We start from the raw sequence: 17,748 nt of genomic DNA on the forward strand, positions 1-17,748 counted from the left end.
TTTATTATGTAATTTTTTTAAATTAATGTACTTTTTAAATTTTATTAATATTAGTGAATTTTCTCGTTTTTGTGTCGTAAATTTAATTCCGTATATTGTGTGATTGTTAATTAATTCATTTTGTACATATTTGTTAATAGTGATGTAGATAGTATGTAGCTAGGCTATGGCTGGGCTATTGCGGGGCTATTTGTTTGTTTTGATGATGTGGCAGGAGGATTGTTAGTGCTGATGATGTGGCAGTGGCTAGGCTATGGCTGGGCTATTGCTGGACTATTCCTATTGTGGATGGCCTTATAAGGATAGAGGGAGGGAAGATAGAGACGGGCTGACAATTGCATTTTCTAAACCCCAATTCCCAATCTCAGTTTCTATCTCATTTTCCTGCAACAATGGTGTTGCGCAATCCAACGACAATGGCGATGCTCCTCATCGCCGCAATGACCCTAGCAATGGCGGAAGACAATCCGCACCCTATATCAACGCGGGTGGTGACGTTCTATGACATCCTCAGCTCCCGCGGCCTCCCTATCGGCATATTCCCAAAAGGCATCTCCGAATTCTCCGTCGACCCCACATCTGGCGGCTTCCGCCTCCGCTTGCCGTCTCCTTCGCCGTGCGACACCGTGTTCGAGACGCGCCTACGGTACGAATGCGACATCACCGGCCGCATCAGCTACGGGAGGATTTCTAATTTGACAGGTGTTACGGCTCAGGAGTTGTTTCTATGGCTCCCGGTGAGGGGAATTCAGGTCGACATTCCTAGCTCTGGGTTGATTTACTTCGACGTGGAGGTGGTTTCGAAGCAGTTCTCCCTCTCGCTCTTCGAGACGCTCAAGGATTGTACATCTCCGGAGGAGATCGATGGTTACGCTGATATGCTCAAAATTCCTCAGGTTAATAACCGCTCATTTCGATATCTGAATTCGTGAAGGAAAAGAATCCTTTATCATCATATGATCTCAATTTTGCATGAAATGGGTCGTCCATGAATTATAGGTATACTTTTACTGTTTAGGAACATTAAGGTTTCGATTGGTGATGGATATTCGAATATATATTGGCTGATATTTGAATATCAGCATTATCAAAGTATACCATCAAATGCATAAATCTTGTTTGAGAAAAGCGAGACGAATGTGGTTGAGTTGAGCTGGATATTATCTCACGTGTCTTTAGCTAGGAGATCGAGTTATGGTGCAATGCGTGAGTAAGCAAATCCATGATGTTGCTTTGAGACAAATGATACGGATGTGCTTGAGAAGAGCTTGATATTGTTTATTAATGAATAATGTGTCTCTGCATTGAGAAGTGGTGGTTTGTGTTTGTGGCTTTTGAATGATGATTGATGGAGTATTTGAAGTGTCGCCTCAATTTCTCACACATACTAATCAAATGTAAAATGTTAAACTTTTGAGAAACATAAGATGAATGTGGTTGCTTAGAGCTGGAAAATAGACACGCCTTAGACTCTTAGATGTCGTTCCGTTGCTATAACTCATTATCATATGATTATCCATCTAGAATTTTGTTGTGAGATTCAATCTCATGAACCAAACAAATACATGGGATATATAATCTCTCAAACCGAACGGACCCTTAGGTTATTAGCTGTGCTTTGATGCATAATTAGGTTCGGTCATCTTTTAACTGAGGTGAGTTCCAATCTTGTGGTCCTAAATTCTCAGCATCACCTGATTGCAGAAGCCATCTGAAAACATCATGATGGCGCATTCCACGGAACAGGAAAACAGAGCTGTCTCATAAATGCACATTCAAGAGCCGCGGATGTTGGTGGTGCGTTAAGCTTGGTTGCTCGCCTTTAGGTTACAGGCTTGTTCCTCCAAACTATAGAGCAAGGCTGTATAGTTTGTAAAGGGCAGGGGCGAGAACATGTATATATTCCACTTTGTGTGTGTGAAAAGTGTAATAGTTTCTTGATAAGCAGTTCTTCCCCCTGTGAAAAAAGGTGTTTGTGTTGTTTGGAGTTGTGTAAATTAAGGAAATGTGTATTTTGTTAGTAATACTTTTTAAAGATGTGGAAGATTACCATATCTTGTGTTTTCATTCTCAGTGAAAATTAGGAATGCTCTCTAAAATAAGAAAAAATTTAAAAATAACCAAAATGAATTAGATCTAAAACACTATCATTCCTCAAAATAAAAAATTATTCTGAGATCACATCACATCTTTTGGTAAGATCTACAATAATGATATACTACTACAACTATTACTATAAAATTAAACTTGTACGAGCTGGTCTCAATGTGCTAAGGATGAACTGGCCAAACACAACTGACCCAACAATAATGCTCTTGAATATCGACTAAATTAAGATTCGTTTAACAAAACACATTATAGAATCCAAGCCTCCTAGCTCAACCGGTTGAGAAGGGAGGCAAGGATACCGCCCATCCAGGAGGTCATGAGTTCGAATCCTGGATTGCCCTTTGGGCTTGGCAAGCTTGCAGACCCCGACCCGCTTGATGGCGAGAATTTACGGTCCCGACCCCGGCTGCCCCGGACCCGTCGAACGGGGGCTAGAGAACGAGCCTGAGGAGGGGCTTGCTCACAGGCTGGTGCGCACAGGGCTAGTCTTCGAGCCATGAGGGGATGTGTGTCAGGGTTAGCTCGCTTGCCGAATGTATCGCGAACTCCGATGTGTGTACAAAAAAAAAGAACAAAACACGAAAAAATTTTGTTTTTCTCTATAAAAAACCTTTTGTATTAATCACTTTTGTTTTTGTTATTTCTTGAACCAAAAATAAAATAAAATAAAATAAAACACTAAAATAAAACCTAATCCTTTCAGCCTTTCTCGCTTTACAAACCACAAACAAAAAGCATAATTAAATCGGGGAAAAAAGAAAAACAAAAGCCACTGTGTTCCTGCAGAACTATTTGGTTCAATCTTCTTTCAATATTTGATTGATTCAGCTCTCCATAGGAGCTGCCTATTCATAATAGGAGATTGGGGATTCGTTTTGCAGAGAAAAATAAAATAAAATAAAATAAAGAAGACAACAATTATTGATGGCGATGGCCGTAAGAGCGCCGATAGCAGGGATAAGCATGACTTCCTCTACGGTTAGCTCCGCCTCTCCGTCGTGCAATCGAGGGGTCATTGTCCCGTTCAGGCAATCCTTTTTCGGCCGAGGAGGTAATTTCTCAGATTTCTTGTTGTTCGTGGTCTGTTGATTGAGCTGTCGGTGCAAACTCTTTTCGTTTTTGGCATCGCGTGATAATGGGTTTGTGTAAATTTGGATTTTGGTTATTGAGGAATTTGTAAATGATAATGTCAGAGGCAGGTGCAAGTTGGTGAGCATTGGGTACTGCTAGATTGTTTGCTCAATTTACTCTGCATATATCTCTTGGTGTGGGGGGTTTTGGGAGATTTATTCTGTTTGTATCTATAAACTGCTTCAGCGGAATGCAGTGGATGGTGACGCTTTTTGTATATTTTTGTTCAATTGATGCAAAATTAAGTATTTGTATAGAAATTAGGGCTAAAGGTTTTCATTTGTATGCTCCTTCACTTCCTGAATAATTGTTCAAAACCATCATAACTCGTATAGTATATACTTTATAGCAAGTAATTGGGCAATATTACTATTATTATTATTATTATTATTATTATTATTATTATTATTATTATTATTATTATTATTATTATTATTATTATTATTATTCATAGTTATTGCATTGGAAACTAACAAGGCAAATAAATTTCATTAAGGACAAGGATAAAATGGGAAGCTTGGATGAACGGGGACACCAATTTGGGGCTGGGTGGAGTATTTACTTGGAGATTTTATACTGAATCATGGAAAATCTGGAGAAAGTTATTTTAGTTATGTTCACTTCTGTGATCCTTTTTGCCTTGAGAGACAGATTTGAGGAGTTCTTGTTGGTTTATGATTTGTTCGTAGGTCTTGATTGTCACTTTTGCTTTTTGACTGATGCCAATTTTGCATGTTGTGTTTGAGGCTTATTTGGATGCATCTCGTCCTATCATGTTTGCATATTAAGTGCTGTCTGTTGCTGAAGTAGTTAAAAACTAACTCTGCATTGATGTCATCTTTTTTTCTCTTGTAATTTAATACTCCTATTTTGCTCTCTAAAAACAGATGAAATGTATTTTTCCCGGTATTTATGGTAGATCCCAATTTTTTCCTTCCTTTTTATGGGCAGTGGGTACTCCGATATATACAACTGTACGGGTTTCTTACTCCAGTAGATCCCGATGTAACAGCCTTGGAGGGGGTGGACTTGGTACTCAGATGAATCTTTTTGATCGTTTTGCTAGAGTTGTTAAGGTTGTATACATTCTTGCGATTCTTTTGAGTCTTACCGGCAACCAAATGTCACTGACTGTATTTGAACTCTTTTTAAGTGTAGTCATATGCAAATGCTGTAATAAGCTCCTTTGAGGACCCTGAGAAAATACTAGAACAAACCGTTATAGAGATGAATGACGATTTGATCAAGTTGCGTCAAGCTACAGCACAAGTATGCCATGTTTTCATTGCTTTTTTTTTACTCTGCATTTTCTTTCTTAAAGGCTATTATTCCTTTTGGAACTCATACATAGTACTCTTTTTTTAGAATTTTCTTCTTGGTGAGTGGTTGGGGGATATAATTTAGGATTTAGATTAAATCATAGCTATCAATCTTTTACAGCACAATAGATTGTTGTCTTGAAATCAAGTTCAATCAACTAAGAGCTTGATTAGAAATATATATTCGAAACTGAGTGCGAGTGGCTAAACTTTTACATAGTTTATAAGCATAGCAGCAGCATCACTAACGACACTATTAGTTTACAATGGAACTCAACAACGAAACATCTATCATTGAGGACATATTGTGCTATAATTAGATACAAGAAAGTTGAGGCATGATTCCTGTACAAAGACCATATACCTAGGCTAGGGTGAGTGGTTTCCGAATATTCTCAATTTTCACTGTTGTATAACACCCACACACATTGTTAGACACAGTTTTCTTCCTTTTTATTTTGATTTGGTGCGTCTGTATATATGCTATGGGGATGGATTTAGATGATGGTGTTTTCCATTGTTAATGTGGTTTTAGTTACATCTGGTATTAAGTTGGTTCTAGTGAATTTCGTTCTGCATATAGTATCTCGGAAGGAATCAAATTCATGGAGGTTTACTAGAAAAAGTTGGGGATGTAAGGGGGTTTGAACTTCGAGGTGGCTTTTTTTGTTCTTGGGTCGGGGGTTGCTTTGGAAGGCCAGAATAGCCCTACAAATGTTTGTTTCTTGACGCGTTACCTTCATTGCGAAATTGCAATATCATATAGTCAGTCAGTTAAAAGTTCACGAAGAAGAATATATTGTGTGAAGACAAGCTATGATCACCCTGTTTTATCTCTTGCTTAGGTCCTGGCTTCTCAGAAACAGATGGAAAATAGATATAAAGCTGCACAACAAGCTTCTCAAGATTGGTAAGATCCTCGAATCTGTCATATTTTTTTTTCCTTTCCTGCAGCACTCACGTTAGAGTCTAATCACAGGTACGGCAGAGCGCAACTTGCTCTAAGTAAGGGTGATGAGGACCTTGCTCGTGAGGCTCTCAAGCGTAGAAAATCTTACGCTGTAAGTACTTTCCTCTACTTGGTTTCACTGTTTCGTTGTACTGAAGTGATGCAAGTACATTGCAGTTTATTGTTCAGCTTGTTACATCACCATTTGTTATTTCCAGGATAATGCAAATTCTTTAAAGGCTCAGCTTGATCAGCAGAAAAGTGTAGTTGAGAACCTCGTCTCCAATACAAGGGTGGGTCTCTTCAGTTTTTATTTCGTGTTTCTTGATGCACTTGCTAGCATGTAATTGTCATGAAGCTACATAAATATAACTTGCACTCTCTTTAACCCTTTAAATAGATTAAAATTAATAGCTATCTATACACTTAATATGTATTTCATATTATTAGTTGACTATCTTGTCCTGCAGCTGCTGGAAAGCAAGATACAAGAGGCCAAGTCAAAAAAAGAAACTCTCAAAGCACGAGCTCAATCGGCCAAGTTTGTTCTCGCCTTGTGTTATTTTTTAGTATTTGCCATCTTCTTTCTTAGTTTACTTCAATTTGCAGCAATTCTCCATTTTATTTTCAGAACTGCAACGAAAGTGAGTGAGATGTTGGGGAATGTAAATACGAGTAATGCTCTTTCTGCATTTGAGAAGATGGAAGAAAAAGGTAAGCCAATCTAATCGATTACGTTTTATTTGCAAAGTGAGCTTATGCCTGACTATGCCAGTGACCATTCAATATTTATCAACACACAAGAATTCACCTTAATCACCTCGTTTAGTAGTTGAGACAGTAGAACATACTAGACGATTATGTAGGGATATTCGATCGTCAAATTTATTAGCCATGTTTAAATGTAATGCACCTGAGTTTCCTGGAACCTAGTACTCAGTGACGAACCAATGCATCTAGTGTGTGCTTCCTATTAACAATACAACCACGATCACTGATCAGTTGATTATGTTTTTTTCTTCGGCAGTTATGGCAATGGAGTCTCAAGCAGAAGCTCTTAATCAACTAACCAGCGACGAGCTTGAAGGAAAGGTAGTTATAACCGTTACATAGAGTTGTGCAGAATCTTTACATAGAGTTGTGACTGCATTTTCTCACTTTGCAGTTTGCTTTGCTTGAAACCTCATCAGTCGATGATGACCTTGCGGACTTGAAGAAAGAGCTCTCAGGAAGCACCAAGGTAACTAGCCCGATCCTCAGAAACACTTGTATCCAGTGTGTCAGCATCACGTCTATCGAGTTTCCCTATTTCTGTCTAACAGAAGGGAGAGCTTCCACCGGGGAGACCGGTTGCAGCAGCGTTGAAGTTTCAAGACCCTGATATCGAGAAGGAGTTGAATGAATTGAGGCAACAGACCAAGGAATACTAGTTGGAGGTATGAGGCCTTGGATTGTTGTGCTTTGCTGAAACTTGAATTCTTGAGCTGCAGACTAGCAAAAATAGGAATATCTGTACATTATGTCTTTGAAACATTTTTTCAGCTGTTCAAGTTATCTCAACTATTAAGTTATTTTAGGCTTCTTTTACTGCTGTAATTTCTTGTGATAATGGAACAATTACGTAATAATTTACGAATTTTGGGCTGAATATTTTGTTGCAATTTCAGTTGTTGATCTTAGTGATTTTGTTCATTTGATTCGTTTCTTTTTTATTTTTGTGTGGATACTATGGAACTGGTTAAGCCATATATTTACTTATAAAATCATGGGAAAATACGACGATTTATAATTCGATGATCTTTCTTCATTTATTTTTTGTATTGGCATAAAATTAGAGTCGATTAAAAATGAATAATAATGAATAAAGAGTAAAGGTCAAAATTGGTCATGAACATAGATTCATTTTATGATTTTGGTCTTAAATTTTATCTTTTGAATTTTTGCATCCTGAATATTTCAAATCGAATCACAATTGGTCATGGACTAACTGTTACATTAGTTTTTTAACGGTCAACGAATTTAATCCCGATTTTGACCAAATTAGATTGTTAATTATGATTTTAAATGGATATTTATTAAATGGATATTCTCCTCTTTTCCCTACGCCTCATCTCGCAGCCATAGCCACCCGACCCAACCCCTCTGCCATCAACCAGGCCGGCGGCCGCTCAAGTAACGGCTTTGGCATACCTGGCTACGGCAACTACGGTGGCGGCCCCAGCGGAGGCGGTTCCACGCATGGCATCGTACGCCCCACTGTTGTCTGCTCTGAAAAGGGACCCTGCTACAAGAAGAAGCTCACATGTCCGGCCAAGTGTTTCAGCTCCTACGGCAGCTCCTGGAAGGCCAAAAGGGACCAACACCCCCGAGCCCACCCCTCAAGGCTTCTCCTGGACCTTCTCCAAAGACATTAATTACCCGCTACTCTGCCCTCCTCCGCCTCTGCAACCTCACCCTCTCCGTCATGCTCGAGAGCATCGTCGACGACTTCTACATCAGTATCTTCCACATCAACATCCCTTCCTCTTCATCAATATCATAAAATCCCCAATCAAATTGAGCCCTAGAAAACACATACACAACAACCCAACTGTCATTCGCGCAAACGGCGTCACTCGAATTGGACGAAATCCTTGCCGATTTGATCATCCTGGTGTCCATCGCATGAGATGAAGGGTTCTAGTTCACAATCCAGAGCATTAACGACGCCGTTTACAGGGAGACTCAAATCCCTAGCAACATGTATAGAGCCGAGATCGAGGTCTATGTCTCCGCTCACGGTGATAGACGAATTCTGGTACTCAAACTTGCCCGAGCTCAGTGCCGGCGAGCCAAACAGCAGAGATGCAATCAGTCATATTGCAGGCCGTTGGAGGCGAGAATAGGAGCACGACATTGGACCAGCCGCAGTTGAGGAGGGAAGAGTAGTTAGCGGTGGTGGGGGGAGGTTGTAGGTGTTGCCAAAGCTGTGGTTGAAGAGGGAGAGGCTGCAAGTGGGGGTCAGGGAGTCGTAAGGGTATCCACAATAGGGCCGGCGCGCCGGCCACCCCCAATCCGCCGTTACCGCGCTGCGCTATAGTGTAGGAAGCGTCCGCCCCGAGGCGGACACATTTTTTTAGGGCGGATGGCCATTCGGCGAGAAGGGGGCGAGGACACGTCGGGCGTGCCTCGCCGCGCCTATAGGCGCGCCGGCAGCATCCGACCATTTTTAATTTTTTTTTTCAAAATTTTTATTATAAATACCACTCCTCCACCACCCATTTCACACTTTCTCCATTAATTCACTCTCTACTTTTTCACTCTTTAAAAATGCACGGTGGAGACGACGAATCACCCGAAACTGACGAATCGGGATATGGCGGCTATCTTTCCCAGCCTTAGGGTTCGAGTCCAACTCCTCCTCCATCTCAGCCGTGGAGGTCGAGTCCCGCGCTCCCTCCAGGCCACACGTGGTCGCCGACCTCCCCGCCGTGGCAACAGACCCAATTTCGAGGTTAGGCCTCTTTTCAGAGGAATTTGGGTCATTCGGCGTTTGGTGATTACAGACCCAACTTGGACGCGCTTAGCCATCCGTAGCCGGAGACCCCTTTCCAATCCAGCCAATCTCCTTTCACCGAAGTGGATCGGGACGCACTGGAGACGATGATGAGTCTGCTCAGTCCGGGTGTACCGGATACGCCCGTTCCGACGAGAGTCGGCGAGCTTGGTGGGGCGCGTGGAAGCAGAGGCGGCGGCGGTGGCGGAGGAGGTGGCAGCGAGGCAACGGGGGCCGGCGGTAAATGGGCCACGCACTACACCAAAGCGGAGTCCATTGTTGTGGCGAGGGCGTGGGATGCCGTCACATCGGACCCCATAGTGGACACCGATCAGACCGAGCCGAGCTTTTGGAAGCGCTTCCTGTTGGCATACAACGAGTTCAAGCCGAGAGAGGCCAAATCGCGTGACGGGGAACAGCTCCGCAAAAAGTGGTCTAGGATTCTGAGGGCCACCAAGAGGTTTGCTGGCATATACGAGAACAACCTGCTCACTACGGAGAGTGGCCGAAGAGAAGGCCGACGTCAAGGCGCTGTCGATGACCCAATTCAACACGGAAGGCTGGCCGAAGTTCACCATGTGGGAGGAGTATCTCGAGCACTGTCCAAAATTCAGGTCCATCTGTGCGCAAGAGTGGGGAAGAGCTCCTGGGGCGAAGCGTACTAGACACAACATAGCCGGGGACTACAGCAGCGGCAGCGGCTCGCAATCAATCGACGCCCAACGACGCCCAGCGGCAACGACATCAAGCGTACTACACACTCTAGGCGCCCACGCCTTCCGGGCCAAGCCTCTATCCGAAGCGCTAGAGGGGCTGCAGGTGCCTCCCGCCTCTCGTCGGCTGAGTCTGGATCGCGCATCTCACAGCCCGCCCCTATACCGCCATCCATGGCCACTGGTTCCCACGAGGTCTTGATGTGCAGTTGATGAAACAACTGCAAGACAACTGCCGTTTCTACGAGACCGCAACCGACCCGATCACCAAGGGTATATACTACAAGCTCATGTGTCGGATCCAGAATCAGCTGGGGTTGCCTGAGGATGCGGTGGGGGGGCGAGCGGCAGCGGGGGAGGCGTCGGAGAAGAGGATGAGGAATCCGATTCCGCCGTCGATTAGACGGTGGCAGTGTTTTTATTTGTATTTTTTTAATATGTTCGTTGTATAATTTTTTTCAGTTCCATAATACAACGAATATTTGGTCCCAATACTTTTTTTACATTTCAGTATTACCTCGGTTTCTAATTATTTACATTCCGATAATTTAAATTACAATTGATTTAAAATAAACGAAAAATGAAATAAAATGAAAAGTGGCTAAAACCGTGGCGGGGCTATTGGAAGTGTCCGGCTTATAGCTGCAGACACTTTTTTTTGTGGGCGCGGATAAATAAACTGGGGTTGTGGACAAAAAAAGTGGCGGGGCTATTGGAATTGTCTGCCTTATAGTGGACACCCTAAGGGAGGGCTGACTTCAATCAGTTTTTGGAGTTGGTACTCGGGAATGGCAATGCTGTAAAAGCATCCACTATAAGGCGGACACTTCCAATACATATACATAATACATCTACAAGACTACAACTACAAGTATACAAGTATACAACATACAACAATGTAATATAATTTACATTGAAAAAAACATGAAATGGGGGAAAAAAATTGAAAAGGGCTTGAGCTCAACTTAAACTTTCAAAGTTAAACTTTTCAAATTTAAGTTGAGTTGCCTACGTATCCACAATTTTATTGAGGAATCAAAATCCACGTAGTTCTCGGGATGATGACATATTGCTATGTAGAAATGTAGAAATATGGAATAATATATATTTTTTTGTTTTAGCAATTGAGAAAGAAAGACAACTTATAGAACTACGGGAACAAGTATAAGTGTATAACAATGCGTAATAAGAGTAGCACTTGCGTAATTAAATGGAAGCACGATAGCACAAATGAGAAATTGGAGACAAAGAGAGAGAATTGGGAGATTGAAGAGAGAAACTCTTATGGAAGAATTCGAATTTGAAAAAAAAAATTGAATATTCGGAAAACCGGCGGTTTTGGCGGAAAACCGCCGGTTTTCACGGTTAACCGCCGGTTAACCGCCAAAAAACCGCCGAAACCGGCCGGTTTTGCAGCTGAAAAGCTGTCACCGTCGGCCCCATCCCCGATGCCTTGATATACGTGCCCGAACCGGCGGTTCCGCCGGTTAACCGCTGGTTCCGAACCGTCCCGAACCGCCGGTTCGGTGACGGTTCCGGTTCAGAATATCTTGAACCTGAACCGGACCGCGACCCGAATTGCGACGGTTCCGGTTCGGGAAAATTGCGACGGTTCCGGTTCGGAACCGGAACCGGAACCGGTGGGCATCTCTACTTCCAATAGCCCCACCATTTTTTTTGTCCACAACCACTTCTTATTTGTCTGCGCCCACAAAAAAAAGTGTCCGCAGCTATAGAAGACACTTTTTTAGCCACTTTTCATTTTATTTTATTTTTTGTTTATTTTAGTTCAATTATAATTAAAATTACTGGAGTGTAAATAATTAGAAAAAACGGCTATAATTAAATAAATTAAAGTTGAATACTAAATTTTCGTCATATTAAAGTAATGGAAAAATTATTCAACGAAAATTTAATCTACAGAAAATCACACCACTTCTTCACGCTGCGCCCCCTCCCCTACGTGCCCATACCTCGTCAATCAAATCGGCCTGGAGTGTGGTATGTGCTGTGCTCCTGCGCATATCAGTGAAGCGTTGGAGCAAATATTCATTACTACGTGGTACACCCATCTGTATCGGCACGGAGGCAACACCGTGACTTGAACTTGCACCATCTTCCGGTGCCCAGCGCTCCGCAGCAAAGCCTTCATCTTCTATTATCATATTGTGCAATATGATACATGTTAACATAATATTCGCGACATCATCTTCGTGCCAAACTCGTGCCGGGCACCGTATAATGGCCCATCGCGCTTGGAGCACACCAAAAGCTCGCTCAACATCCTTCAGAGTAGCCTCTTGTTTTCGCGCAAAATATTGTTTCTTCGGTCCAACCGGTTGGCGAACTGTCTTGACGAATATGGGTCAACGAGGGTATATCCCATCTGCCAAATAGTACCCCATGTTGTACTGCGTTCCGTTGGCTACGAAGCTGATTTCTGGACCCTCCCCCCGGCACTCATCATTGAAGAGAGGCGATGACTGCAGAACGTTGATGTCGTTGTTTGAACCTGCAACACCGAAATACGCATGCCATATCCGCAAGCGGTAGTCAACAACGGCTTCCATAATCATCGATGGACCTTTGCTTTTGAAACCAGTAATGAACTGGCCTTTCCACGCTACCGGGCAGTTTTTCCACTCCCAATGCATGCAATCGATGCTCCCTAACATCCTTGGGAAACCGTGCACCGAACTGTGCATATCTAGCAGTCTCTGGCACTCATCAAAGGTTGGCTTTCGTAGGAACTCCGGACCAAAGATTTCCTGGATCCCCTTATAAAACTGCCTGAGCACCGTTAGGCTAGTCGTCTCACCCATCTGTAAGTATTCGTCGAACATATCAGCCGGTCCGGCATAGGCAAGCTGTCTAATTGCAGCGGTGCATTTATGAAAAGTAGACAGCCCGATCCGGCCAGTGCAATCACTCCGGAGGGTGAAGCACCTGTACCGCTCCGCCAAATTCATCGCTATATGGGTGAAGAGCCATTGTGACATTCTGAAACACCGATGGAAAATCTCGGGTGGATAACGGGGGTTATCCACAAAGTAGTCCACCATTAGCCGCTGGTGCGCTCCGCTATGGTCTCGTTGGATGGTCCGACGAACAATAATCTCACGAGTGATCGCGGCCTCCGCCAATTCCGCCGCGCGCCGCGTCCTCCTCGTCGGCTTGGTTTTGCGCCTCTTGAATCAGAGAATTCCACGCGTCATTCCACAAATCGTTCATTTTTAATACATATGGAATCCACAAATTTTAGTAAGAGAAAGTATGAGTGAAGAGTTGGAATGGTGTGAAAATAATGAGGGGAATGAGGTGTATTTATAGGTAAATTAAATTGAATTAAAAAAAAAAAACAAAAAAAATCGTCCGCCCCTAACCGGCGCGCCGCTCACCTCTGCACTATAGGCCGGCTCGCCGGCCGGCACGGCGCACCGCGGTAGGCGCGTCCTCGGCGCCTAGTCGCCGATCGCCCCGAAAATTTTGTCCGCTACGGGGCGGACACCCTTCCCACTATAGATAGCTGCGTCCTCGGCGGTCGGGGCGGCCGACGCGCCGCCCCTATATTGGATGCTCTAACGGCGGCGGAGGGGAGGCTCCCTAATGAATTAATCTTATATTCATTCCATTTTTTAAATAAATTTTTATTTTATTTAGAATAAATAATTTTATTTTTTAAATAATTAAGAATTATCTTTAAAATGATTAATTGGGTCAAAATCCGATTAAAAAATATTGACTGTTAAATGGGCTTAATTAAGAAATTTAAGAAATAATTAGGGAGTAAAAATTATAATTAATAGTCTAATTTGGTCAAAATCGGGATTAAACTCATTGACCGTTTAAAAACTAACGGAACAGTTAGTCCATGGCCAATTGTGATCCGATTTGAAATGTTCAGGGTGCAAAACCTCAAAAGATAAAGTTTATGACCAAAATCGTAAAATGAGCATATGTTCAAGACCAATTTTGACCTTACTCATGAATAAATATAAACAAGGAAAAAAATGAGCATATGTTCAAGATCAATTTTGACCAAACCCGCACGGGCTTAACTCAGTTGGTTCCTGGGTGGTAGATTGTCCCTAAGCAGACAGGATCGAATGCTGGCAGCCGCAGTGTGGGAGTTTCACCACTGTGGTGGCTCCTTGTGTGCTGGTTACCAGTGTAAGTTCCTCCCACCTAATGGGCCGCTGAGGTACCGTGTTTGAACCCCTCCATAGCGATGTCGGGCCGGGTTATGGGGGCGCCTGGGGTGAGCGAATCACCTTTTGTCCCTAAGGAAAAAAATTGAGGGTAATATCGTCATCTCTGGCCTCCATAAATCAACGGTCCAGTTTGCTCAGCAGCTTCATACATCTTTCTCTATACTCGAAAATACGGAGTACAATCTGAATCAATCACATAGCGATTAGCGACGATGGCTCTGCAGGTGTACAGTTTAGCTCCAAGGACCTCGATACCGTACAATTCTGTGTCTCCGGCGATTATCGCCGCTGCAAAGAGGGAGAGACGGCTGAGGACGAAGGCCAGTTCCGAACCAGAGGCGGCTCCGGCTGCGGCGGCGGGACAAGTTAAGGAGGTAAACAAGGATACATTCTGGCCGATTGTGAAAACCGCCGGCGATAAGATTGTCGTCCTTGATATGTACACTCAGTGGTGAGTTTCCCCATCGCTAATTTATTTAGATCAAAGGATCACATCGCTCGACCTTTCGATTGGATCTCGGAATTGTGTAGATTTGAGAGAAATGTGATCATCATCTTCGATTATGGAGTACTCAATCATTAAATATGGATTTTAATGCTTGCAAGTTGATTATGGAGTAGTATATTGACAAATTTAAACTAGTAATTTCAATTTCCGTTCAGCAGACATAGATCGAATAAGTTAAACGCTACAAATTTATACCATTTCATCAATGGAACGAAATATGATTAATCCGACGCTGTATTCTAAAATTCATTTAAGTTAAACTTCTGGACTTAGCCACAGTTATCGTTCTATTTGATTATCAATCACAGGGTAACTCAATTTAATTAGGTGACGAGTATTTGATTATCAATCACAGGAGTATGATTGAATATTTGAAGGATTAGGTGATGATATATGTTCCAAATTAAATGGCTCAAGCTCCACTCGTTTGATAAAGTCAAACATAAACCTTGATTTGTAAAATTCCAAACAAGTTTGTGCACGAGTGCCTGTTCAGTTCAGCTCGACTCATTTACAACCTTGATTGTACGTGCAGGTGCGGCCCGTGCAAGGTGATGGCTCCAAAGTTTGAAGAGTTGTCTGAAAAGCATGAGGACATTGTGTTCCTAAAATTAGACTGTAACCAAGAAAACAAGGTGCATTGCATATATAGATCAAAATCTTATGTGTTTGTATATGTTTTAACGTTTGTTTTGAATTTTGGTTTTAATTTGTGATGCAGCCATTGGCAAAGGAGCTTGGGATAAAGGTGGTTCCCACATTCAAAATATTGAAGGATGAAAAGGTGATTAAAGAAGTCACAGGAGCTAAATTTGATGATTTAGTTCATGCAATTGAAGTGGCTAGATCTACCTAAGTAGTAATTAATAGTAGTAAATTTCTACTTTTTCTATAGATTTAGGAGAGAGATATTGATGCAATGAAGTTGAATATTTTAAACCATTTAGCTTGTTGATATGAAAGTTTTATGTGTGATGATCTCTCCATTAAAAGATTAAAATGTACTCAATCAAATCATTTTTTTCTTATCTTAATAATTGTATTTATATTTAGAATGGTATATACGGTTTGATTTCTTAGCTAAACATACGCACTTTAATAAGTATTTCAACAATCGAAAAATACTACTCCTTGTACTAGTACTTTTAAAATAATAGTATATAGAATATTCATTATGGAATATGATTTTGAAATAAATATATTATTCGACTATTTAGGATCCAAATTCCTCCTCACAATATATTTAAATTATAAAGAAAATAGATTAAGGCAGAAACTAACGATAATAGCGTATCCTAAACTACGTCAATAACGCCGTCCAAATTTGAAGTTGTTGGCAATTGAAACATAAAAATGAATATAATAATATCTCACATCGGTGTACAGAAAGAACTTAATCCACTATATAAGTCTCATGTGCCTCTCCTCTTAATACCAATTGGTTTTAAGATGGAACCCATGGATTTCTATCATGGTATCAACCCGGGATCGGGTTTGAGGGAGGGTGTTGGCAATTGAAACATAAAAATGAATATAATAATATAAGTCTCATGGGTCTCTCCTCTTATCATCAGAGCTTCTTATCACTATACAAGTCTCAAGGGCGTCTCCTCTTAATCCACTATATAAGTCTCATGGACGGTATCACCAGAGCTTAATCCATTATATAAGTCTCATGAGTCTCTCCTCTTATCACCAAAGCTTAATCCACTATATAAGTTTCATGGGTCTCTCCTCTTATCATTATATAAGTCTCATGGGCCTCTTCTCTTATCATCAGAGCTTAATCCACTATATAAGTCTCATGTGCCTCTCCTCTTATCACCAGATCTTAATCCACTATATATCCACTATATAAGTCTCATCATTATATAAGTCTCACGGGCCTCTCCTCTTATCATCAGAGCTTAATCCACTATATAAGTCTCGTGGGCCTCTCCTCTTATCACTATATAAGTCTCATGGGCCATATCACCATAGCTAAATCCACTATATAAGTCTCATGGGCCTCTCCTCTTATCACCAGAGCTTAATCCACTATATAAGTCTCATGGGCCTCTCCTCTCATGGGCCTCTCCTCTTATCACCAGAGCTTAATCCACTATATAAGTCTCATCGGCCTTATCACCAGAGCTTAATCCACTATATATCCACTATATAAGTCTCATTGGCCTCTCCTCTTATCACTATATAAGTCTCATGGGTCTCTCCCCCTCTTATCATCAGAGCTTAATCCACTATATAAGTGTCATGGGCCTCTCCTCTTATCACCAGAGCTTAATCCACTATATAAGACTCATGTGCCTCTCCTCTCTCATGAGCCTCTCCTCTCATCACCAGAGCTTAATCTACTATATAAGTCTCATGGACTTCCCCTCTTATCAACAAGTATGGTGGGCATCATAGGGGAGAGGCCCCAATTGAAGTGCTGAAGGCTCATGATTCTAAGCGCCATGGCAGGGCTCTTAAGGGTATTGATTTTCACTTGGGTGATTTTCACTTACGGCGTATGCTTGAGTCTGTCTATGTATGTGTGTTGATTGTGATGTTGATTGATGTTTTTGTGCTTTTGTTCCTTTTTGGGATGTGTTTCTCCTAGCATTCGGATGAGCTAGATGAGAAAATCGATAATTGTGGCTTAATTGGTTGGAATGTTAGCTGATTTTGACTGGCTAAATACTAGGGAGAGAGAGAGTTTACATGCTAGTTGAGTCATATTCTTTTTTGGGTCGTCCCAAGATAGTTGACTCATTTTGGCAAGAACTTTACTCTCTCTCATTTTATTATCTTTCCTACTTTATAATCTCTCCACTTAACCTTTAAACACTCATTATTCAATCTCCGAGCTAAAAAGAAATGTCCTAACTAAGGTGGGACGGATGGAGTAGTTTAACTCTGTTTTGACTAAGGAAGTTTTTGTCACTCTGGAAAGAATATCCAAGCTCTTAAGATTTCCTATTCTAGATATATTTTCGCCTAAAAACTATGTTAATTCCGTATGTTGTTTTCAGACAAAAGTGCCACTGTAAGAGTCAGCTTATCTTTTATCCTAGGCGTCAAGAACATGCTATTGACAGGAAGAATACTTCCTGGAGAGTGTGTCTAAGACGACCAGTTGAAAACATTGGCAATCACACACGGGCTTCAGATTTAAGTAGATGTCAGATACCTCAAAGATGTGTGAGGATAATGGTTTCACAGCCATAAACTATTACCATGAACGTTTAATGTCAAAATGTAGAAATCAAACTAAAATATGACACTTCTTTGAAG

The 17,748-nt window shown here is 41.8% G+C and overlaps 3 protein-coding genes across 3 annotated transcripts; all 3 read left to right on the top strand.

The window, feature by feature from the left end:
• Positions 1–343: 343 nt before the first annotated feature.
• LOC121761195 lies at positions 344–2,067 on the top strand. The gene is made up of 2 exons (XM_042156803.1): positions 344–896; positions 1,705–2,067. Exons 1-2 carry the CDS (start codon positions 393–395, stop codon positions 1,765–1,767), a joined length of 567 nt encoding a protein of 188 aa, XP_042012737.1. The 5' UTR covers positions 344–392; the 3' UTR covers positions 1,768–2,067.
• A 763-nt stretch (positions 2,068–2,830) lies between these two features.
• On the top strand, positions 2,831–7,169 carry LOC121759967 (probable membrane-associated 30 kDa protein, chloroplastic). The gene is made up of 11 exons (XM_042155553.1): positions 2,831–3,160; positions 4,192–4,316; positions 4,399–4,509; positions 5,405–5,469; positions 5,539–5,620; positions 5,727–5,801; positions 5,979–6,049; positions 6,140–6,222; positions 6,536–6,600; positions 6,674–6,748; positions 6,831–7,169. Exons 1-11 carry the CDS (start codon positions 3,034–3,036, stop codon positions 6,936–6,938), a joined length of 987 nt encoding a protein of 328 aa, XP_042011487.1. The 5' UTR covers positions 2,831–3,033; the 3' UTR covers positions 6,939–7,169.
• A 6,937-nt stretch (positions 7,170–14,106) lies between these two features.
• LOC121761077 (thioredoxin F, chloroplastic-like) lies at positions 14,107–15,484 on the top strand. Its single transcript, XM_042156670.1, has 3 exons — positions 14,107–14,418; positions 15,011–15,110; positions 15,197–15,484. Exons 1-3 carry the CDS (start codon positions 14,180–14,182, stop codon positions 15,329–15,331), a joined length of 474 nt encoding a protein of 157 aa, XP_042012604.1. The 5' UTR covers positions 14,107–14,179; the 3' UTR covers positions 15,332–15,484.
• The last annotated feature ends 2,264 nt before the right edge of the window (positions 15,485–17,748 follow it).

This window comes from Salvia splendens, chromosome 13 (genome assembly GCF_004379255.2).
Source record: "Salvia splendens isolate huo1 chromosome 13, SspV2, whole genome shotgun sequence".
In the NCBI taxonomy this organism is placed as follows: domain Eukaryota; kingdom Viridiplantae; phylum Streptophyta; class Magnoliopsida; order Lamiales; family Lamiaceae; genus Salvia; species Salvia splendens.